This window comes from Poromitra crassiceps, assembly GCF_964638095.1.
Source record: "Poromitra crassiceps genome assembly, chromosome: 17".
In the NCBI taxonomy this organism is placed as follows: Eukaryota; Metazoa; Chordata; class Actinopteri; order Beryciformes; family Melamphaidae; genus Poromitra; species Poromitra crassiceps.
Window position 1 is genome coordinate 24,682,422 of NC_139635.1, and position 24,043 is coordinate 24,706,464.

Sequence of the window (24,043 nt, forward strand, 5' to 3'; positions counted from 1 at the left end):
CCATATTACATACAGGTATGTCAAACACACATTATGCCTCACCAGATTCTTCTTAAGCCTCCACATGTCCCCCCTGCCGATATACTGGTCTTTGAAGGTCAGCTCCACGAGGTCCAGCGTTACATCCTGTGAGGAAAACACACTATAACACCCCATTTACACCTGCTTTTTAAATGTGACCTGTATCCGGAGAAGTTATCTGGATGTTATCTGGTGTAAATGCATCGTGATCAGGATGTGATCAGATCTTCCTGACCACATTGGGGGAGGTAGCCTGGCTCACATTGTGTTCAGATCTTTTACACCCCATTTACACCTGGTTTTTAAATGCCACCATTATCCAGATAACTTATCCGGATACAGGTCACATTTAAAAACCAGGGGTAAATGGGGTGTAAGGAGATTAGTACACACAACGCATGTGAACGCTTTGGAAATAATGTGGAGAGCGCTTCCATTGCACACAAAACACAGCGCACTGAGCTTTTTTGTGCTTCGTTTTGTTTTTCCCTGCAGTCGCGTGCAGTACAGTTCAGGACGCAACGATCACACGGACGGTAGCCAGCTAGTTTCGTCTGTTTCATGTTGTTGATCATTTGCACTGTAAACATGAAAGCCAGATTATTGGCAATTCTGGCAGCAGCGGAGTTTGAAGATCCCCCTGGTAGGAGGAGTGACATTGACGCGCTTTTCCTCCAAATGTTCAACTTTTTTCAGCTTGAGATGCCCAGAGCGCTCCATCAAAAAACACGAGCCGCCAAGAACGCTTAAACGCCAGGTGCGTTCCTTGAAAGACGAGCTTAGCGCTTAGCGCGTCCTTACCATAGAGAATGAATTGCAGAAAGGCCGCTAAGAGCTGCTGTTGAACTTAAATATGGTCCCGCCACAGCCGCTTCAGAGGAAACGTACCTTAGGGTCCACGATGTTCACAATGACATCCTGGTACGCCCGCAGCTTGAAGGCCTGTGCCACTGTCTGGTCCACGCTGATTGTCTCTAGATTAGGAGAAAATATCCATCAGTTAGATATTCTTAGTGAAGGGCAATGGCAGTATGCTTTTGTATATTCTACCGATGGGACAGCAGGTGGAAAATCAACCAAAATTGGAGATACACGGTTTTCACATGACAACAGCGATATGATAAAATGTTTGTTATGTCACCGCCAGCTGCATATCTGACCATGTAAATAGCTACAATGCATATTTCTCATATTGAACACTTCAAAGTGCCCCCCCCCCCCCCCTCGATTATTCAATTTATTTTATAAAATGTCACAAATGACAACTGCCTGTAAAAATGTTGTGATATATTACTAGCAGGTTCTAAAGACAACTCCCTTTCTTGTCTATCTGCATAAGAGAAGGATCTTCAGCTAGAAAGCTCTGGGAGGATACATGATCTCTGGGAGGATACATGCCTTCAGGCCCAAAACCCAGACTAGAAACACCAGAGGCAAACTGTTGCAGTATAAATAGAGCTCAGGATTTATATTACGCCGGTCAAATGACACCTTTTTAATCCTAATAAACTGACAGTTGGATTAAGTGCATTGAAGAAATTGCCACCTTATTTCCCTGCATGTGTACTCTGTACTCTTAAGGATTTTGTTTACCATCTGATAACATTAGTTGTACCTGTGTTGTTCCTACTTGGTGCTTGTCTACAGACTGTATGATAGTGCTGTCATCGTTAGGTGAACAGAAAATGCAAATTGAACTTGCTTGTTAATACTGTGTGGAGGGCCACATATAGTATATTATATTATTATTTACAGTAGATTTTGAGAGCCAAGCCGAGGGCCACTTAAAATCGGGCCGCAATTGGCCCCCGGGCCGGACTTTGGACATGCCTGGCCTAATGGAAAGTAACTTGTAATTTGCATTATAGCTAGAGCAAGATGGTTGTGAATGAGGGGAAAGCATAGGATGATGACAGATTTTTTCTTTTTTTACCTTCACTCCTGTTTAAATTTGTCTACTTGTTTATATAATTTATTGTGTTTCATGTATAAGTATGTTTTTCTTGTATTTAATTACCTATTTTGTACCTGTATTTGATATTATGTTAAGCATCTCTTTGTACCAAGAATATTATTGGTCATTGCAGGGAGGGTTTTATTTTAGTTTGTTTCAATGTGGATGTTCTGTTTATTTAAATGAACAAAAGCCAATAAACATAGTATTGAAAATAAAATGACAACTGCCCATCAGAGGTTTCACAAGAGCCCAAAATTTCCAATTTTATACAGATATGAAACAGAGGAAAGCAGCACATTTTAGCATTTGTTAAGCTGTAACCTGCAAATGTTTCGTATTTTTACATGATAAATTACTAAAACGATGAATCGATTATCAAAATTACAATTTCCTATCAGTCGACTAATCGATTTCGGCACTGCAGAGATCATGAAAGTTTTATATAATCTAGTCTCATCTAATCGCTTGTACATGACAAACACACTGTGAAATACATACGGTGTCAGACCATAATTCATGTACCTTTCTGAAGGTCTTCTTTGAGACTCTTCACCTGCAGCAGGAGAGGACTGGGAATTTAAAAGAGAGGATAATTATTTAAGGGAGAGGTTTTCAAAGAGGGAGGCAGGCCTCCCCAGGGGGGCTCCAAACAGTTTCAGGGGAGGCTGACTGTTTTTCTCACTTTCCTAGAGTCAGAAACAAATAAATGGCATTCGACAGACCTTTCTCTGTAATTTGGTCTAATCTGAAGTATGTCAAACAGCAATATCTGGCTATCTTGGCACAATTGTTGAGTGTCTATGGGATCAAATAACACAATGATGATCTCATAGGCATTCAGGAATTGAGCGTTTTCCAAGCTTTGTGTCTCAGACTTTGAAACCCCGTGGTTTAAGAGATCAGGGGAAGAAGAATATTAACAACACACTAAGGATCAGCTGAAGGCATAAGTCACTCTGTTATGCAGGCTCACCTGTATTCATCAGTGGGGTGTGCGATCTCGATTATATCCCCAAGACTGACTTGAGGGAAAACTTTGGGGTTGACAACCAACTCATCATCTGTTCAACAGAAAAAAAAACATTTGAAAATGTGTGTAAAAATGTGTGTAATTGAAGCCAAATGGAAACCAAATCTTTAAAAAGTATGAAGTGACTTTGTTTCACTTACCACTCCCGCCAAAGCCTTTCTTGTGCACCACAAGCTTATATGATTTATTAGTCTTCATGATGAACTAGCAGAGGGATAACAATCAAGATCGAGTTAATTAAGTTTCTATAAAGGTTTGTAATTGTATGTATATGCGAGTCTGCCCTGATTCCTTCTCTTTTATGGAGAGGTGGTCTTGCTAAAACCTATTCAAACATCTTATCAATTTGGCATATATGATCAAAATAGCACTCATTTAAACAAGATGTCAACCTTTAGAATAGTTCCACCTGTTATTCTCATAATCTTCCACACAGTGGTGGGAGGTTCGTCTTTTATTTAGATTAAGATGGTGAATCTCATTGTGCCGAATTGTCCAGTGAGCCCTAACGATGACATTAGAGGTCCCGAGTCATGTTCTATGAGACGCACCACGGTCACATACAACTGCCAGATTTGTTGAATGGAGTTCGACATAATGTACCATCTTCTCTCCATACAGGACAGTATCGGGGCGGTCAGAAAAGCTTTTAACCCTAGTCAGCACAACTATGTTTGGTTACTCAATCAAAATGTGACAAATGAGCAGCATATAAAAGGAGTTAACTTTTACCTGAACAAGCAGCCAGTAACGTTAGCTAGCTAACTGTCCCGTGTTGTTGACATTTCCTAGCCTAGCATGCTGAGACAAGAACTGATAATAACTAAACTAATACTGTCTAACCATGAACAACTAACAACACTACCCACGAACCTCAGTTAAGTTACTAAAGATGAAGTAAGCAAGTGCCTTGAGAACACATTTAAATAAAATAAGGCAGAATAGTTGTTTATGGAAAGCTCGATTCAGAGCTGTTTACTACTGAAACTGAGCAGCTTTTCCACTTCCTCCAAAACAAGGAAATGTCGTCCGCGTGGGCTCTCGCTGATTGGCTCCCAGCAGCCCACCTTCTTCTTCTGTTTGGTTTGACGGCGGTTGGCATCCAAAATATTGCATTACCGCCACCTACTGAATTGTATCATCTTCTCAGTGCTAACTATTTACAATGTGCACCCATGTGTCCACCCATTGTCCACCCAAGTGATCCCATTCATGATATAATACAGCATTTTTGCCATTATTGTCATGTTCTAAAGTAACTAGTAGCTAGCCCAGTTACTATTTCAGAATTCAGTAACTGTAATTGAGTAACTACATTTTAAAAATGAATTAGTGTGTGCTATAAAAAATATTGTAGGCCTACATAAATAATGTAAGTAAATGCATTTGACTGGATGATAATTACCCAAAACTGCAGAAATGCTGCAAAACACTAACTAAAGGGTTTCCACCTTCCATGATTGGAATCTGGAAACCCTCATTAGTGTTTTGCTTGCACCTGTGTTTATTCTGCCTTTTTGGCACAAGATGGCGCCCGTGAAAAAGATCTCTACATGATGTCACGTGACGATCCGGAACCAATCACATCACCGCTTTCGGGCATTTAAAAATAACGGCGCGCCATCAGATGCTCATTGCTCATCCACGGTCACAATTGTCAGTCGAGTCATCACTCATCAGTGAAACAACGACAGAAAATACGACAGATACTACGACAGCAACTACGACAGCAACACATTTTAAGGTAAGTGTAGTTTGTTTGTTTGTTTGTTTGTTTGTTTGTTTGTTCGTTTGTTCGTTCAAAACAAACAAACGGTCTTCTACTCTGCAACTCGGCAGAAACGGCATCCATCACGTTAGGTCTTGAAACTGCATCCAGCTAGCTGAGAGCTAGCTAACGTTTTATTGAACAATAACAAGCGATTTCGATTAAAATCTTCAACTAACAATGTCTCCGTAGCTACACACGTCTGTCTCCCTCATCTTACAGTTTCCATACGGTTTTAAAAGTGGACGATAGTCTTCGTTCGAAGCTATCTGTCTGTGATTGTGCGTTTGTGCGTTCGCCTCGGAGCTTGCTGCGAGCACCTGTTTAGAGCCGAAGGTCTAAACGCACCGTCCAGCCAGGAAACGAGAGGTTATATCACGAACTGAAAATAAATAAATAGTCTGAGATTGCACTCTGAGTTGGTGTTATTTCGATGACTTTATTTATCAGGCACCTGCCAGGTCAGTCATGTTGTGAAACATAACGTTAGCTCATATGGACAGTTAGCACACATTGATGCTATCACTTCTAGACTGTTTTTTTTTCATGTATTTTCCAGTGATTCCCAAACTGTGGGCCGCGGCCCACTAGCCGTTGAGGTAGCCTACTGCAGGTGGGCCGCGAGTGGTCTGCCAACACACTCCCGATTTTCACGGGCAATCAAAAGACTGCAGAAGGGTCAGTTTTAAAGCTACAATAAAGATCCTGTTATCAGAAGAAACTAGAAGGCCTATAAGGCAGCCATTGATATCGAGCATAATATGCTAGCTTGTCGGGAAGGGGCCTAAATAACGCTCTAAACATAGGTTACATTTTGGCGAGGGAAAACTATTTCAAAGGGGTCCCTTTTGACCTCATCTCAATTTATCTGAATGTACCGACGAGTCTCCCATTTACAGATGGTAGCATTTTTCACAGCCTAGCATTAATAACTTGTGGATTGATTTTTTGTGTTGTTGCTCATCACATTTTGTCTCAACAAATGTGTTATGTATGCAAATACTTCTGATGAGTAAGGGGGGAGAAAATGTTTGCAATCTGCTTTTAGGTATTTTACCTAAATGTTTTGTATGTGGATGGATTATTAATTTCCCTTATGCCCCAGTTCACATGCTCTGTTAATGAAATAAAAAAAACATATAATATAAAAAACATATAGGGAAATACAGTACATCATCTTAGTCTGGTGTGTTGATCAGAGTTGTGATTAAAGGGTTAAAGGCCCTGGAAGATTTTCACATTTCAAAGTGGAACCCTTAACGGTCAATTATTGTTGGGGTAACTCGCTACAAAAGGAACATATTACATAATATATTACTTTTAGCAGTAAATAACTAATTACCAATAGGATTTCAGTCATATTATACCAGTTACTTTATCAAGTATTTTTTTATTTTTATGAAAGCACATACAGTATTTAAGTATCTTATTGCTTTCAAATGAAGGTAACTAGTAATATGTAGTATATTACATTTGGAAAGTTAACTTGCCCAACACTGATCAAATCCACGCCGCCAGTTCAGCTCACCCCAAAGTGCTGTGTGTGTGTGTGTGTGCGTGTGCGTGTGCGCGTGCGTGTGCGCGTGTGTGCGTGTGCGTGTGTGTGTTCACTCCCACGCTGGAGTGAACGCTATGTTTTGACCACTTCTTGCCTCCCCATTTCTGTTTCCATGGCCCACCAGTAGTTTGGGTGAAGTAACGGTATGTCCTCTGCTGGTATCAAAGTTAATATAGCCTACAGTGAGTTCCACAGAACGCATTGTGGGTTAATCATTAACATCCCTAATAGAAGATTAAAGATATGTAGGCCTATATGTGTTTATGTACAGCTGTGTATAAGTGTGTTGTGTCAAATTGTGCGTATAATGTGTGTGTGTGTGTGTGTGTGTGTGTCTCTCCAGGTCCATCATGACGCGCGGCAACTCCAAGCCTGCTGTCTTCCCCAAAGGCAGCGTGAGCAGCAGCCAGCGACTTCCTGTCTGTCCACCGCCTCAGCACACCAGAGCCGACAGCAAGGTGACACGGCCAAAGATCCTGGGTGTTGGCCACCAAAGGCTCCCAGTCAGACCTCAGGCAGCTCTGAATGGGAGGGAAGCCTGGCCTCCCATCGTGAACGACGAGCTGTCGTTCTCTGTTCCTCCCATCGAGGACACGGACAACGAGCTGTCGTTCTCAGAGTGTTCGTTTGACTTCTCGTTCCAGCCGATACAGGTGACTTGCTCACTTTACTCCCACCAGCTTTCTTTCTTCAAAAAAAACACAATCCAAAACAGCCTCCTATTGTGTGTTTCTTTCTTTCTTTCTTTCTTTCTTTTCTTGCCTGCGTCTTCTTATTTTCTTTGACCTGTTGACTGTGAAGCCAGCGGTCGCTTGTTTTTGACGTCTGCCCTCTTGCTTTCAACTCGCAGCTTCAGGACCAGCATCTGCGGGACGACACGGGGCTCCACGAGCTCTCCTCCTCCCCCATCAAGTCCCCGCCTCCCGCTGCACTTCACAGGGCCAGCAGCCGACATGGAAGCAGCAGCAGCAGCAGCAGCAGCAGCAGCAGCAGCGAGACATGTAACAGCAGGTCCTCCTCGCACTCTGAAGCACTGGTGGCCAAGGCGAGGGCCGAGGTGCTTAAGGCCACAGTTGGCAATGAAGAGAAGAATCTTCTCCCTGGCTGCAGACTGCCACACGCCATAGATGCCACGGACAGCATGCCAGGTAACTCTCTCTCTCTCTCTCTCTCTCTCTCTCTCTCTCTCTCTCTCTCTCTCTCTCTCTCTGTTCTGGCTCTTCCTCCCCTGTGTGTTCATTAGTACTGCCGCTGGATCTTTGCCGTGACCTCCTAGCTGTGACCTCCTGGTACTACACGTGTTTCTCCAAAGCTGACATGAAAGAGGCTTTATGAATGCGTGTGACTGTTGTCGTTAAGTGTCATTCGGTAAATTATGTCATAGGCCTTTTTCACAGTGGCCATTTTGTGTCGGAAAGGCAGGGTAAACACAGGTGCAAGCAAAACATTCATGAGGGTTTCCCACTTGTAACCAAGGAAGTTGGAAATCCCTCATTAATGTTTTGCTTGCACCTGTGCTTACCCTGCCTGTTAGACGCAAAATGGCCACTGTGAAAAAGGCCTCTGAGATAATAATTGACCGAATTACACTTAATGACAACAGTCAAACATTCATAAAGCCTCCTTCATGTTCATGACAGTGTCATGTCATGTTCATGACAGGTGTCATGTCATGTTCATGACAGGTGTCATGTCATGTTCATGACAGGTGTCATGTCATGAACATGACAGGTGTCATGTCATGTAATGACAGTGTCATGTCAGTCGTCATACTGCACCCTCAAGTACAGTGTTGCCCCATTCGGTAAACATGTGACAGACAACAATGTGGATTGTTTCCACAGCATCTTGTTAGATCATCATCTTACAGAGGAACTAAAATGAAGACAAAATTATAATTGCTTCTTAAGATACATTATACATTTGCTGCTAATATCAGCCAACCAATCAGATTCTTTTTTTGCCTTCTTTGACTGGGACTAGGAGGGAGATAACACAAGTTGAATCACAATACGATATTATATTGGTTCTTTAGGCAACGATACGATATTTGCTGATACCACAAATTCTGCCCCGATCCAATTTCCATTCAATTCGATTCAGGGGCCTGCGCTCGATATGAGACAATATCATTATGCCCATTGAACACAATTTCATCACATAAAGCAACTAAAATTCTGATTTGACCATTTTATTTCTGAGCTCTTCCAGACATTTAAATGGAAAAACAATAATTGTTTATTATTATTATTATTGTTGTTGTTGTTGTTGTTGTTGTTGTTGTTGTTGTTGTTGTTGTTGTTGTTGTTGTTGTTATTGTTAAAAAAAGAGCTGTTGTTCACTATAAAGTGGCAGCAGATTACGGATCATTCCTGAAAGCAGGGAGGATGGATTATTCTTATAAACAAAGGAGGATTCTGCACAATGTAAATGTGACTCAATGAGTTTGAATGAACGACTCTGACTCTTTCTTCCTTTCCAACGTGTTTTACAGCTCCCTCCTTCCCATATGAGACGTGTTTTACAGCTCCCTCCTTCCCATATGAGACGTGTTTTACAGCTCCCTCCTTCCCAGATGAGAGGTGGCCCATGAAAGCTTCCAGTGCTTTCACCATGAAGGACTATTGGAGTGTGAGTGATTCATATCAAGACTCATGAAACAGCCATGGCTCCATTAACCTGACGCTGCATTAAGCAACTTCATTAAGCACATAAAATGGTTGACAGGAAAATAAACGAAAAGAAGAAATAAAATGGACATTTAAAAGCATCACAACAAAACTAAAAAAAAAAAAAGAGTATAAAAAGTGCAATAAGCAACAGGCGCAGCAGTTGCAGAAAGAGCTAACACTTATAGAGGACTCATTGGGTTTGCATAGTAGCTGTCAGCAGTTAAAAGCGACGGTAAACATAAAAGTCTTTAGTCTATTTTTAAAAGTAAGTAAGGTTGGGGCAGATCTGAGGTCTTCAGGCAATTTGTTCCAGCTAGCAGAAGCATAGTGGGTAAATGCAGCCTTCCCATGATTTGATTTGATCCTAGGGACAGTTAATAAGCTGGACCCTGTTGACCTAAGAGTTCTAGACGGTTCGTAGCGTGGGAGCAATTCAGCTATGTATTTTGGGCCTAGGCCGTTAAGTGATTTATAGACTAATAACAGTATTTTAAAATCTATTCTATGACACACTGGCACACACACACACACGCGCACACACATACATAAACACACAACACACACACACACACACACACACACACACACACACACACACATACAAGCATAGTTGCCTCCCTTCATTTACAGCAGAGCCAGAGTTACTTTGTCAATCATTTGCTACTTTGTGGTGATTCAAATGTTTGCTGCCCTTTTCATAATAATCACCATTTCTTGTTCAGTATACAGTATGTCAAGTCTTTTTCCCCTGCTTATTAAAACAGCGATATATTTATTATATATTTATTGTTCAGTATATGTCAAGTCTTTTCCCCCTGCTTATTAAAACAGTTCTCTATTTGTTTTGTTACATTTACCCACACAGAAAATCAACACTCTGGAGAAAGAGAACTTTCACCTGAAGCTGCGTATTTACCATTTGGAGGAGCGCAACGGGCAGCAATGTAATGACTCCAGAGAGGACATCTTCCACACGGTGTGTATTTCCTTTAGCATGCAAACATGTTATTATGGATGAGTTATCTATTCACGTGTCATCACAGTGCCATATCATGTGAATGTGACTTTGTGTTTCTCCTACATTTTCTGCCATGGCTGTTCAAGAGCCTGACATGTTGCCCTGTGTCTCATTGACTTTTAACCAGGGAGAAAGTGAGAAAGCCAGCCAATCAAATAGCTGCTTTCAGCATCCGGCTAAACTAGGCTTGCCGAAGTCTAACTTGTTTTCATTCCTAGTGCCAGTGTTGTTGCTATAGATCCACCTGTATTTGTCCTATAATGGAATTCATGTTGTCTCTCCCCAGAACATTGTGCTGAAGGCAGAGTTGGAGTCCGTGAACAGAGAGATGTCAGAGAAACAGGAGCTACTGGTGTCTGCATCGTAAGTATCAGCAGGCGCCTTAAACAACTCCACCATATTCAAGAAACTAGCAGTGTTAGCACCACAGCGGTTTATAGTCACGTTTGTTTGGTATTATTTTATATAGAAACAATCTTATTGTTATCCTGCAACCAACATTATTAGTTGACTACCTGGATGTAGGCAGCGACTTTGTACGCAGAGGCCGCTAACCAAGGTTCATATAAGATGATGAACATCCTGGAAAAGTGATAGAAGTGGAACATTGTGATTGCTAACCTCATCTCGTCTGTGTTTGTGGTCAGGAAAGCATTGGATAGTCTGTCTGGAGAGGTAAGACAGTCCCAGCGTCTGAGAGAGCAAACTCAGAGAGAGATGGCTGCACTTCAAGATGCATTCAACAAGGAGGTCGCCCACTTCAAACAGGTGAATATTCAACACGCAATGAAGCTACTCATTTGCATTGATTTTTCCATACCCTTATAAGGAGGTGAAAATAGATGTTTTGCAGGAATAACTGTATATTAGTAGGTGATCACCAAACCTTATGAGTCCAAATTTGAGTCAAACTTCCATTAACCAGTAACACCAGTCACACTGTTACTGTTACCGATGTTATATATATATATATATATATTAGGGGTGTCACGATACACTCAGTTCACGATACGATACGATACACGATATGGGGTTCACGATAACGATACGATACGATATTTTAACAATATTTTTTTGCGATCGATTTGTAAGTTGAGGGGGCATCACCCACGCTAATTTAAGTAATTTCACCATTTTCATCCTCCGTGTCTGTAACGTCCCTCGTCTGTTCAAACAAAGCAATGAAAAGGAGAGCGAGCATGCAATCAGATGCAGATCAGTGCCACCATGTTCAGCTTCTTTTTCTCACGATATGAGATTTCATCTCAACGATTCGTATTGTCACGTTTTGATATCGCGATATATTGTGGGACGATATATTGTGACATCCCTAATATATATATATATATATATATATACAGTATATACATATATAGGGATGCATATAGTTACTGTATGTAGTGACCTTTGATCATGTCTGTCTTCCCTGTAGGCACTGAGGGAGGCACTGGCCAGAGACAAGGACAACAAGGCTCAAAGGGATGTTCAGGTTGGTCTTGTCTGCATGTTTCCTCCTTTAATGTCTGTGTTGTTTCATGATGACTGAACCTTGCTAACATGTGACTTTAATTGGGAATGCTTATAGGCTAAGCAGAATGTTGTCACTTATGTACGTCATACTCTCACACTAAGCCGTCTCTCCTTCTTGGTGTTGTGCAGATTTCAGAGCTTCGTCATAAGATTGAGAGGGACGAGGCTTTGGCCAAGGTTAGAGAAGCAGCACACAAAGCCCAACTGCAGAAATACCAGGAGGCAAGTCACCTGCACATTCACTATGCCAGTTTAACGCTATGCTACATGCTAATCCGAACTCTTTGACTGTGCCCATACCATTATTTTGCATGCAGAAAGTCGAATCCCTTTGAACAGTCATTTGAAGAAAAAAGTCATTTTATGCATATCTTGAAATCTAATTTATATACTGTATATTGTTGACATCTCCCTCAGGGGGCGGAGGATCTGCAGAATCAGCTGAAGAAGCTGAGCAGGCAGATTGGGGACAGGGAGAGTGCTTTGGTGCAGCAGTGCCAGGAGCAAGCTCAAAGAGAGATGGCTGCACTTCAAGATGCATTCAACAAGGAGGTCGCCCACTTCAAACAGGTGAATATTCAACACTCAATGAAGCTACCGTACTTATTTCTATTGATTTTCCATACCCTTATTCACCTTATGTTCCAACACAGGGGTCAGCCAGTTACTTCCTATTGTGTTTACACGTGACAGTACATAACTAGTGAGCAGGTAAAACAGACGGTGTTTTGAACAGGAAGTCATAACACAACTGGTGTTTTGCAGGAATAACTGTATATTAGTAGTAGGGGTGTCAAAAATAATCGATTATAAGATGCATCGCGATGCGGACGTGCACGATTCTGCATCGATTCACAAATGTCAAAAATCGATTTTATTTTTTATTTTTATTTATTTTTATAATCAAATAAAATATAATGGAAATACATGCAGTTGTTTATTTTAATTATGGATCATAATACAATGCAATTCCAAATGCACTTTTATTTTAAAAGTAGCCACACAGTGAGAAAAAAGAAAGTGAGAAAAAATAAATCATGTATTGTGGAAAAAAGTGATGCATCGATTTAAGATGCATCGATAATCATAATCGAATCGAATCGTAGCCCTCTGAATCGTAATCGAATCGAATCGTGAGGCCAGTGAAGATTCACAGCCCTAATTAGTAGGTGCTCACCAAACCTTATGAGTCCAATTTGAGTCAAAAACGTCCATTAACCAGTAACACCAGTCATAGTGCTTGTCTGTTACAGTCCCAAAATTGGAATTGTTATCTCTTGCCTTCAAAGATGAGGATAACTTAAAGTGGAACTGAACCCGTTCGGAGCCCAAGTGGCGCGTGGGGTCGGAGTCCATTTCAGACTGAAAACATAACTTGTCTGAGATGACAGGTTGAGAGGCGGGTCATAGTAGCATGTCGATGATTTGATTTGACAATTCTGGGGACTGGATTGGGCTTTGGCCAATCCTGGCGTGTTTCACCCCCAAATCGAGTGGGATTCAGTGTGTTGTGGCGCTCTCCTTGGGAAGAGCCTGGTGACGCGAGGTTTAGTGGCTGAGTGGAGCTGAGGGATGCATATAGTTACTGTATGTAGTGACCTTTGATCATGTCTGTCTTCCCTGTAGGCACTGAGGGAGGCACTGGCCAGAGACAAGGACAACAAGGCTCAAAGGGATGTTCAGGTTGGTCTTGTCTGCATGTTTCCTTCTTTAATGTCTGTGTTGTTTCATGATGACTGAAGCTTGCTAACATGTGACTTTAATTGGGAATGCTTATAGGCTAACCAGAATGTTGTCACTTATGTACGTCATACTCTCACACTAAGCCGTCTCTCCTTCTTTGTGTTGTGCAGATTTCAGAGCTTCGTCATAAGATTGAGAGGGACGAGGCTTTGGCCAAGGTTAGAGAAGCAGCACACAAAGCCCAACTGCAGAAATACCAGGAGGCAAGTCACCTGCACATTCACTATGCCAGTTTAACGCTATGCTAGATGCTAATCCGAACTCTTTGAGTGTGCCCATACCATTATTTTGCATGCAGAAAGTCGAATCCCTTTGAACAGTCATTTGAAGAAAAAAGTCATTTTATGCATATCTTGACATCTAATTTATATACTGTATATGTTGACATCTCCCTCAGGGGGCGGAGGATCTGCAGAATCAGCTGAAGAAGCTGAGCGGGCAGATTGGGGACAGGGAGAGTGCTTTGGTGCAGCAGTGCCAGGAGCAAGCTCAAAGAGAGATGGCTGCACTTCAAGATGCATTCAACAAGGAGGTCGCCCACTTCAAACAGGTGAATATTCAACACTCAATGAAGCTCATCATTTGCATTGATTTTCCATACCCTTATTCACCTTATGTTCCAACACAGGGGTCAGCCAGTTACTTCCTATTGTGTTTACACTTCCTGTGACTGTACATAACTAGTGAGCAGGTAAAACAGACGGTGTTTTGAACAGGAAGTCATAACACAACTGGGTCAAGTAGGCGGGGCTACATAAGGTGAATAAGGAGGTGAAAATAGATGTGTTTTGCAGGAATAACTGTATATTAGTAGTAGGGGTGTCAAAAATAATCGATTATAAGATGCATCGCGATGCGGACGTGCACGATTCTGCATCGATTCACAAATGTCAAAAATCGATTATTATTATTTATTTTTTATTTTTTTATAATCAAATAAAATATAATGGAAGTACATGCAGTTGTTTATTTTAATTATGGATCATAATACAATGCAATTCCAATGCACTTTTATTTTAAAAGTAGCCACACAGAAAAAAGAAAGTGAGAAAAAATAAATCGTGTATTGCGGAAAAAAGTGATGCATCGATTTAAGATGCATCGAGATGCATCGATAATCGTAATCGAATCGAATCGTAGCCCTCTCAATCGTAATCGAATCGAATCGTGAGGCCAGTGAAGATTCACAGCCCTAATTAGTAGGTGCTCACCAAACCTTATGAGTCCAAATTTGAGTCAAAAACGTCCATTAACCAGTAACACCAGTCATAGTGCTTGTCTGTTACAGTCCCAAAATTGGAATTGTTATCTCTTGCCTTCAAAGATGAGGATAACTTAAAGTGGAACTGAACCCGTTCGGAGCCCAAGTGGCGCGTGGGGTCGGAGTCCGTTTCAGACTGGAAAACATAACTTGTCTGAGATGACAGGTTGAGAGGCGGGTCAGAGTAGCATGTCGATGATTTGATTTGACAATTCTGGGGACTGGATTGGGCTTTGGCCAATCCTGGCGTGTTTCACCCCCAAATCGAGTGGGATTCAGCGTGTTGTGGCGCTCTCCTCGGGAAGAGCCTGGTGACGCGAGGTTTAGTGGCTGAGTGGAGCTGAGGGATGCATATAGTTACTGTATGTAGTGACCTTTGATCATGGCTGTCTTCCCTGTAGGCACTGAGGGAGGCACTGGCCAGAGACAAGGACAACAAGGCTCAAAGGGATGTTCAGGTTAGTCTTGTCTGCATGTTTCCTCCTTTAATGTCTGTGTTGTTTCATGATGACTGAAGCTTGCTAACATGTGACTTTAATTGGGAATGCTTATAGGCTAACCAGAATGTTGTCACTTATGTACGTCATACTCTCACACTAAGCCGTCTCTCCTTCTTGGTGTTGTGCAGATTTCAGAGCTTCGTCATAAGATGGAGAGGGACGAGGCTTTGGCCAAGGTTAGAGAAGCAGCACACAAAGCCCAACTGCAGAAATACCAGGAGGCAAGTCACCTGCACATTCACTATGCCAGTGTAACGCTAAGCTAGATGCTAATCTGAACTCTTTGAGTGTGCCCATACCATTATTTTGCATGCAGAAAGTCGAATCCCTTTGAACAGTCATTTGAAATAAAAAGTCATTTTATGCATATCTTGAAATCTAATTTATATACTGTATATGTTGACATCTCTCTCAGGGGGCGGAGGATCTGCAGAATCAGCTGAAGAAGCTGAGCGGGCAGATTGGGGACAGGGAGAGTGCCAAGACATGCCAACTTGTCAGACACTTTGGTAAGCAAAGCTACACGCGAATCCCACAAACACCTCTGGTCTGAACCAGCGCTTAAAAACCGAGAGAATTAGAGGTTAATACGATGCAATCATGAGCTAAATTTCCCTCTCCTTGCTTGTGCCTCTCAGCAGAATCCAGCGAGGCGTCCAAGGAGCGTGTCCCTGTCCCTGGCCCGGGCTCGGTGGTCCTAGGGGATCTGCTGCAGGAGATCAGACACCTGAGGCCGGTGGTGAAGAGGAGCATCCAGGCCAACACGGCACTTCAACAGACACTGGGCCTGTGGAGGCCCTCAGAAAAAATAATTCTAAAAAGTTGGCGGGTGTGAGTCTGGAAAAGTATGGAATTTTAAAATGGAGAATCTCTAGGAACCCTTTATTCTTGTTTTATTTATTATTATTGTTATAATTGTTCATTTCATGCAATGTTCCACAAGTTCTTATAATTGTTCATTTTATGCAATGTTATCACAAGTTCTTGACGACTCACAAGAACACACAAGATTCCCTCGAGTTTTCTGTTTCTCTCAACTGTCTTTATCCAAACAAAATCAGTAATTTATCAGTAGTTATTTAGTTACTTTTGTTCCGTAATGTGGTTTTCAAATGTTTCAGTTTTGTCATTTTGTTTCACATATATTCATGATAGCAGTTCTAGTTTTGTAATTTTATTAGTATGTTAATTTTGCTCTTTGTCGTTGTTATGTTGCTACAATTTTGTTCTCCAAATAAATGAGTTTATGAGGTTATGAATCTTGCATGGCTGAACCTTGAGTATGATCAGAATAGAATAGCTCAGACAGCTTGAAGTCCCATGATAAAAATGACTTCATTAAACAATAAAAGGTTTTATTGACAAAAAATACTGATGTCATGAATGTAGGCTATTATCAGCTCTATAGCTGCTCCATTACATCATAATGTGTTGATTTAAAAAAAAGTAATTATGTTATATTTCTCTGTCCTGTTTATACTTTGAGCAGCATATATACTTTCAACTTTTCTTACTTGGAGACAAACATTTATGATTCAAACTCATACATGCAGTATAATCCTTTATGACACCTTTACATTATCAGGAGCTAAATCAACCCATATGAATGGAAGAGACACAACTCCACAGAATAAACAATAAACAAACAAATAGTACTCATGAAAGTACATTACGTCATTTGGCAGACGCTTTTGTCCAAAGCGACTTACATTTTTGTCAGCAATAGAGCAATCAACTATGCAACACAGTCTATGACAGTTACAACTTCTGAAGAAATAGTGGTAAAGTTTAGTTGTTGGTAGGCTAAAGTTTATGTTTTTTTTGGGGGGGGGGGGGGGGCTGTGCGACCTTTGAGCCCCCGTAGCGAAGGAGGGGCGAGGCGTCCCGCACTGGTGGAGGAGCAGAGGGAGCGGTGAGAGGTTTGGAACCTGACCATATATATTGTAAGTACAGAGGAGCTGTCTGGTGTACTGCCCTGTAGGCCAGGCAGCACCACCGAGATGGGGGAAGCCAGTGAAGGTCCCGGAAGAGGGGAGTGACATGAGAGAATTTGGGTTGGTTGAATCCAGACGGGCTGCAGCCTTCTGAATGAGCTGAAGCGGTCGGATGTCAGAGGCAGGTAGGCCGGCCAGGAGCACGTTGCAGTAGTCCAGGCGAGAGATGATGATAAGTGACTTCACTGGACCAGGAGTTGCGTCGCTTCCCTCGTGAGAAACGGGTGGATTTTGCAGATGTTGTAGAGGGAGAACCTACAGGAGCGAGCTGTCGCAGCTATGTTGGCCGAGCAACACAGCTGGTTGTCAAGGATCACCCCAAGGTTCTTAGCTGTTTGGGAGGGAAGCACAGTGGTATTGTCAGTGGAGCTGAAAGTAATAAATGAAAGATTCAAATATATAACATGTCGCACACTATTACATCAATATATCGAGCTTAGACTAGACTTATTATTACAAATGGGATCTGGTCCAGTCAGTGTGCTCCACCTCTGATATGATTATATGATGCAGTTTGATTGATTACATCAGGGCTTTTCAAAGTGGGAGGGGCCTCTCCACGGGGCTCCAAGCAGTTTCAGGGTGGCTCAGTGAATGGCAGTGAAAAATATATGACATTACTTATTGATGACCTTCAGCTAATGATGTTATGGTTCAGGCTGTCTCAGTTATATCAGCTACAGCTGATATATAACTGAGACATGAGCTGCTAGAACAAACCAATAGAAAACTGCAGGCCCACGAGGACATCCAGCGTTACCAGCTGGAGGAGCTGAGCAGGGCCTTCAAGGATCTGCTGCAGGCCAGTGATGTAGACTACTCCATGGGGGAGGCCCTCAAAGATCAGCTGGACAAGGGCCTGAGTATCCTAGACAGGCTGGATGGACAGCTGAACAAAAGGTATGTTGTTTTGGTGTTATTTGTATGTTTTGGCTTTTGAGAAACTAGGCATCTCGCGCGCTACCCATGCTCGCCCGCCGCGCGGCCTCGCTCGCCCGCAGCTCGGCTGCTGCGTGGCCTCGCCTGCTCCATTGGCATGTGCAGCGCACAGTTGCCTCAACCTTGCATCACTGATGACATGACAATGATGTCCCAATGTCTATGACATCATCAATGATGTCACAATTCCCCAAGTGTAACCAAAAACCACAATTGCTTGAGTGATGTCACAATGCCTCTGACATCATCAGTGGGACAGAAATGGAAGCAGAGAACAGAGATTGTCCACATGGATCTATCATTGTAGACGTTCTTTAAGAGATGGATACAACTCTTGATGTTTTGTTCCCCTCTGTGGTATCAAGTATGGATATTTTCCTGCGTATCGATCGGTATCAAAGTTAGAAATGCTAGTATTATATAGGGCGCATGGTGGTGCAGTGGTAAGCGCTGTCACCTCACAGCTAGAAGGTCCTGGGTTCGATTCCCACCTGGGACGCTGTGAGCGCTGAAGGAGTGTGTGCCCGTCCGCATGTCCTTGAGTGCCCTCCGCCCGGGTGGGGTCGTCAAAAGGGCCTTTCTGTGTGGAGTTTGCATGTTCTCCCTGTGCCCCCTGGGGGTTTCCTTCATATAGGAACCCCTTCACCAAAACATGCAATATCCTGGTCGCTGATGTGGTGCCTCCTCTGGTCGTTAGGGGCGCCTGTTCGGAGGGAGGGGAACTGATTGGAATAGCATGATCCTCCCACGTGCTATGTCCTACCGGTGAAGCTTCCCCCTGTCAGGTGAAATGTCTCGGAGGAAGCATGGAGCCAGTTTCGGCTCTCCCCAGATCGGCAGAGGGTGGAGCAGCACGGGGGAGAGATGCTAGTATTGTGACCACGTTTAAAGGTAGATTGATTTCAAAGTGTGTTTTCTATTTGTTTCTAGGGCATGCAGTACATTCACTATGCTGTATTGTTTATAAGCCAGTAATGTGCGTTGTATGTTGTCGATGGTGTAGCAACATTGTGGGGGTTAGTTGTTTGAATAAACATGCACAGTGTCAGTGTGTGACTTAACTGTGGGTGTTGGGCTGTTAGACCTGCTGGCAGAGCATCTTCAACAGATCCGAGCGTTGCAGCAACGCCTGGAGGAGAGCATCCACTCCAACAAGCGTCTCAGGGAGCAACTGGAGAGGAGATTGGCTGAGGTGGAGAAAGAGCCAGGTACACGCCCACTCTGCTTTGAAAGGCTCTGCTCAGAATGATAAGGACTTTCCCTTATTAGTGGCCAGGCAGGGCCACTTATCTTATCTTATATTATCTTATTTGCTGACCGAGTGTGTGTGTGTGTGTGTGTGTGTGTGTGTGTGTGTGTGTGTGTGTGTGTGTGTGTGTGTGTGTGTGTGTGTGTGTGTGTGTGTGTGTGTGTGTGTGTGTGTTTGTGCGCGTGTGTGTTCAGCAGCTACCAACATCTTCATCACAGAGGAACCGGGTCAGCTGTTTAAGGAGGTGCGCTTCCTCTGGGAGCAGAACCAGGTCCTGAGGAACTGAAGGGAGCAGCTGGACCTGGCTTCTAGAGGTAACACCGCTTCCTGAGGAACTGAAGGGAGCAGCTCCACCTGGTGGCTTCTAGAGGTAACACCGCTTTTCCTCCACAGACTCCAGACAATGTATCATCTGGAACAGTGATTCCCAAATGATCCCAAATAGTGGGCCGTGGTCCCCTGGTGGGCCACAAAGGTACTGCAGGCTGGCCACGAGCATGGCCGTAGCAGCTCTAATTATTTCCTATGGCACAGCACAGTCTGTGTTTGACAAACTCTCCTGAGCTCAGTTTTTAAACTATAAGAGGGATCAGCCGAGCAGCATTTTGGTAAACAAACCGCGTCACTGGGTGGCAACGGCAATGGAACCCTATGGAGCCCAAGTGGCGCGAGACTTGTGTGTCTGACTCTAGCCAGTTGACTCTGTTTACATTTTACAATACAGTTCACACAACTTTAACACAACATGCATATATTATACATCAAACTGTTGAGCTACTTCTCTCACTCAGAATGTCAAAATATAAGCGATGTCAGGTATAGTTTTTGAGATATTAACGTTTGTTTGGCACAACTCCTACTATTAACTGCCACGGGGTTCCTCATTTCTGGGTGGCGAGTGACGACACGCTGATTCGTCCTATAGCGGAAACTATAGTAGACATCCAGGTGAATATGTAGGTACCAGTCATGTTATGCAGCTAGCTGGAAAACTGGCATAATATAACTCCAAATTCTGCAACATTTCTGAGAAAAAGCTTTTGACACACACACAGACAAACACACACACACACACACACACACACACACACACACACACACACACACACAGGGAGGGAGATACTGGTAGAGAGCGCTACAGTGAGTGTGTAATTTATCACTTTATTGATTCTGTTTCTGCACTTTGTCACATTGCTCTTATGCCGGTTTATTAATTTGCACTGCATTGCCTGTATGTCCATGTTCACATGTTCTTTTTAGGAAGTAAAAAAATACATAGTTGATTATCTTAGTCTCATGTTAATACAGCATATAGGGAAATAGTTTATGATCTTAGTCTCATGTGTTGATCAGAGTTGTGATGAAAGGGTTGGATAGGCCACCTGACATTTTCAGTTTTCAAGTTAGGGCCCCTCAGCATTCTTAAGTTAGAGAATGGCTGCTCTGGAACATTGAGCCAGTATTGGATGTGTCCTCTCAACATGTTTGATGTTTGCTCCAGACAAACAGAAGGAGAACAAGAAGCTGCAGGAGAGGCTGGCCGGAGCAGAGCAGGAAGCAAGGCAAGGCTCTGAGGCAAGACAACATCCGCCTGCAGGGGGCGCTGCAGCACAGCAGCCAGGAGCACGCACAGCTGCTACTGCAGCTACTGCAGGACGCACTGCACTCCAGCAAGGAGGAGCTGCACAGGTAAACGCACACACCACACACACACACGCACACGCACACACACAGCTACTTTATCACAATACTTCATACAATATTATTGCAAATTAAAAAATATTGCGATTTATTACCTTTATGCAAATGATGTCCCCAAAGGAAAAACCGTTTATCTAATGAGAGAAAGTTTCCAATCTGTTCATTTAACTTCAATCATTTTTATTGCAGCAAAATGGGATTGTCAACCAGACAGAGTGACCAACACTGTCATAAAAATGTCATAAATGCACTGTTTACATAAATGTTGCATGCACCTGACAATTGATATTATAAAATATTGTGATATTTGGCATTCGTGCCACACAAAATATTACGCTGTATACTATGCTGTATCGACCCCCCTACCCCTAGCACACACACACACACACACACACGCACACACTCACACAGGTCAGATCATAAACAGGACAAGCTATTTTGCACCACACACTCGCAAACAAGATACACACATACGCTCATTACTGTACTGTACGTGCATATTGTGTTGAAGGGTTAGACCCTTATCTATGAAAGGTTTCTTTGATAGTGTAGTAATGTGTGTTTTGTTCTGAAACTTGTGTGTGTGCGTTTGCAGGTTGCAGTCTGAGGTGAAGCTCCTGTCTGACTCCCAACATCTCCTGCAGTCACTGTGTGTGGAGCTGCAAGTGCAAGAAAACATCAAGACTGGAGCTCACAAACAAACAGGTGCTGTACTCCAAGTAGGGCTGTCAACATTAATCCTATAATCGATGCATCGCGATGTGGACGTGTGAATCGAATCGAATCGTTGACAGATGAATCGTTGAATCGTTTATGTTTAAATTTCTGTTGACATTCAGATTTGAAAGCACTTTCTAAGTAAAAAAGGAGTTGATATTTATCTGACTGCTCGTATGAAAAAGTAGGCCATGTACAGTAATAATACAGAAAATTGAGGATTTGATACTTGGAGCTGCGATACTTTGAGCTGTATCGAGATGCATCGTGGAATCGAATCGTTGACAGATGAATTGTAATCGAATGGAATCGTGAGGCCAGTGCAGATTCACATCCCTAACTCCAAGGCATATGTTGTCTCTGAAAAGAGTCTTGTGGTGATTTACAGCCATTGTTGTTTGTGGAGCCAATGCCTTCATAAGGCACTGGACATTGTCACGGACTCCTCACACACTCTTCACAAACTCTTTGAACCTCTGCCGTCTGGCAGGAGGTATCAGAGCGAGAACCACAAGCTACCAGGCTGCTAAATAGCCAATCCATCTCACCCTGATAGAACTCTTCATTTGCACATTTACACTGGACACTTATACTGGTTTTACAAACTTCATTGTTTTAACATTTTTATTACCGTGCACTCAACACATCTTAGGTATGCGTGTTCAGCACTGTGTTGCAGACAGATTTGTGTTTCTTATATATTGTTATTTTATTGTATTTATTTTGCACCATGATCCTTTGCATAGAGATGTATGGTCAAGTGAGAGTCAACTCAACTTGAACTTTACTATTAAGCTACTGCTTCATAAAGCTTGAAGAGACTTTAGAGGCCAGATACCAACAAAAAGATGCAGACATTTTTTTGCACGACACAAGCCAACTTTCAAAATGACCATTCCCAGCGAGCATTTTTCGGTTGAAAAGACGTTTAAAAAACGTTTAGGGTCAACGTTGAAAAAACGTGCAAGGAAGGTTTGAAAGTGAAAGTTTTTTCACCCACTATTTGCAGACGTTTATTGAACGTTCAGATTTAGACCATATTTCACCAGCATCTTAAATTAAAAACTCGGGAGCGCACACGGGATTCGAACCCCGAACTCCCACGTGCAAGCCACTGCGCTCTGCGTTGTGAGGTATAGATTTTCTTATACTACACAGAGAGCCGGGCATATATATACTCTATCTCGCACACAACTTAGACTACACACAATTGTCAACGATTGGGAGGACAAGTTATTTTATGTGATGCGTACGAGACTATCATATTATGTAACAGACTAAAATTATGTTGTGTGTGTGTGCATCTGTAGTCTGTAGGCTGTATGGCTTCAGAGGTTAACAGAGAGTTAACTTTAACACGAGAGACTCAGGGGGTACACAGAGCCTCGTATACAGTATGTTACAATCATAGATATATAGTTACAATAACATAGCGTGCCCAGAGCACCTCGTTCCGCACTTGGTGCAGACCGGTGCAGACTTGCTTTGGTCTAGTCAGTCACAGCTAGCGACTAAGTACTTGCGCATGCGCGTTGCTGCAGGAACTGAATTCATTATTTTACAGTATTGCGCTAAACTATTAACCATAGTTGTGTCCTGGAAGCTTTTTGCTGGCACCACATAGCCTATATAGTCCCATATTTATGATATTCCATGTGACATAAAATGCGTTGAAATGTAGTTTTCGTGTAGACGAGATTTCAACTCTCAGTTACACAATAAAATGGACAAATGCCAATTCACACACTATCAATATTGTCTCTATTCCAAACTACAACAAATGTTTTAACAATATGATGAACCAAATTGTGTTTTTTTACACGTTGACGTTGTAACCGCATTTTAGCCGGTTGAAAAGAGGGTGAAATTAGGTCTTAGACGTTCAAACCCAATATCACCCAAATTTAAACTAAAAATCAACGTTGAAAAAACGTTTTGTGCTCGCTGGGTTCTTATATTTACTTTTGAAAAGAGACACTTTGGTGAGCCAAGCTACACGCGAATCCCACAAACACCTCTGGTCTGAACCAGCGCTTAAAAACCGAGAGAATTAGAGGTTATTAATACGATGCAATCATGAGCTAAATGTCCCTCTCCTTGCTTGTGCCTCTCAGCAGAATCCAGCGAGGCGTCCAAGGAGCCTGTCCCTGTCCCTGGCTCGGTGGTCCTAGATCTGCTGCAGGAGATCAGACACCTGAGGCCGGTGGTGAAGAGGAGCATCCAGACCAACACGGCACTCCAACAGACACTGGGCCTGTGGAGGCCCTCAGAAAAAACAATTCTAAAAAGGGGGGGGGTGTGAGTCTGGAAAAGTATGGAATTTTGAAATGGAGAATCTGTACGAACCCTTTGTTATCGTTATTGTTAATTTTATGCAATGTTACA

General features: G+C 42.6%; 1 protein-coding gene across 1 annotated transcript in view; it reads right to left on the reverse strand.

Annotated features, from left to right (window-relative positions):
- Positions 1 to 3,989, reverse strand: part of LOC310791961 (GATOR1 complex protein DEPDC5-like) — a 44,718-nt gene extending 40,729 nt beyond the window's left edge. Inside the window, exons 1-6 of the mRNA XM_083653649.1 lie at positions 3,741 to 3,989; positions 3,149 to 3,212; positions 2,952 to 3,039; positions 2,501 to 2,547; positions 910 to 995; positions 43 to 126 (exon numbers count right to left, since the gene is read on the reverse strand). Of these exons, the coding sequence (XP_083509775.1) occupies positions 43 to 126; positions 910 to 995; positions 2,501 to 2,547; positions 2,952 to 3,039; positions 3,149 to 3,206 (363 nt within the window). The 5' untranslated portion in view covers positions 3,207 to 3,212; positions 3,741 to 3,989. The remainder of the gene's footprint in view (positions 1 to 42; positions 127 to 909; positions 996 to 2,500; positions 2,548 to 2,951; positions 3,040 to 3,148; positions 3,213 to 3,740) is intronic.
- Positions 3,990 to 24,043: the final 20,054 nt, after the last annotated feature.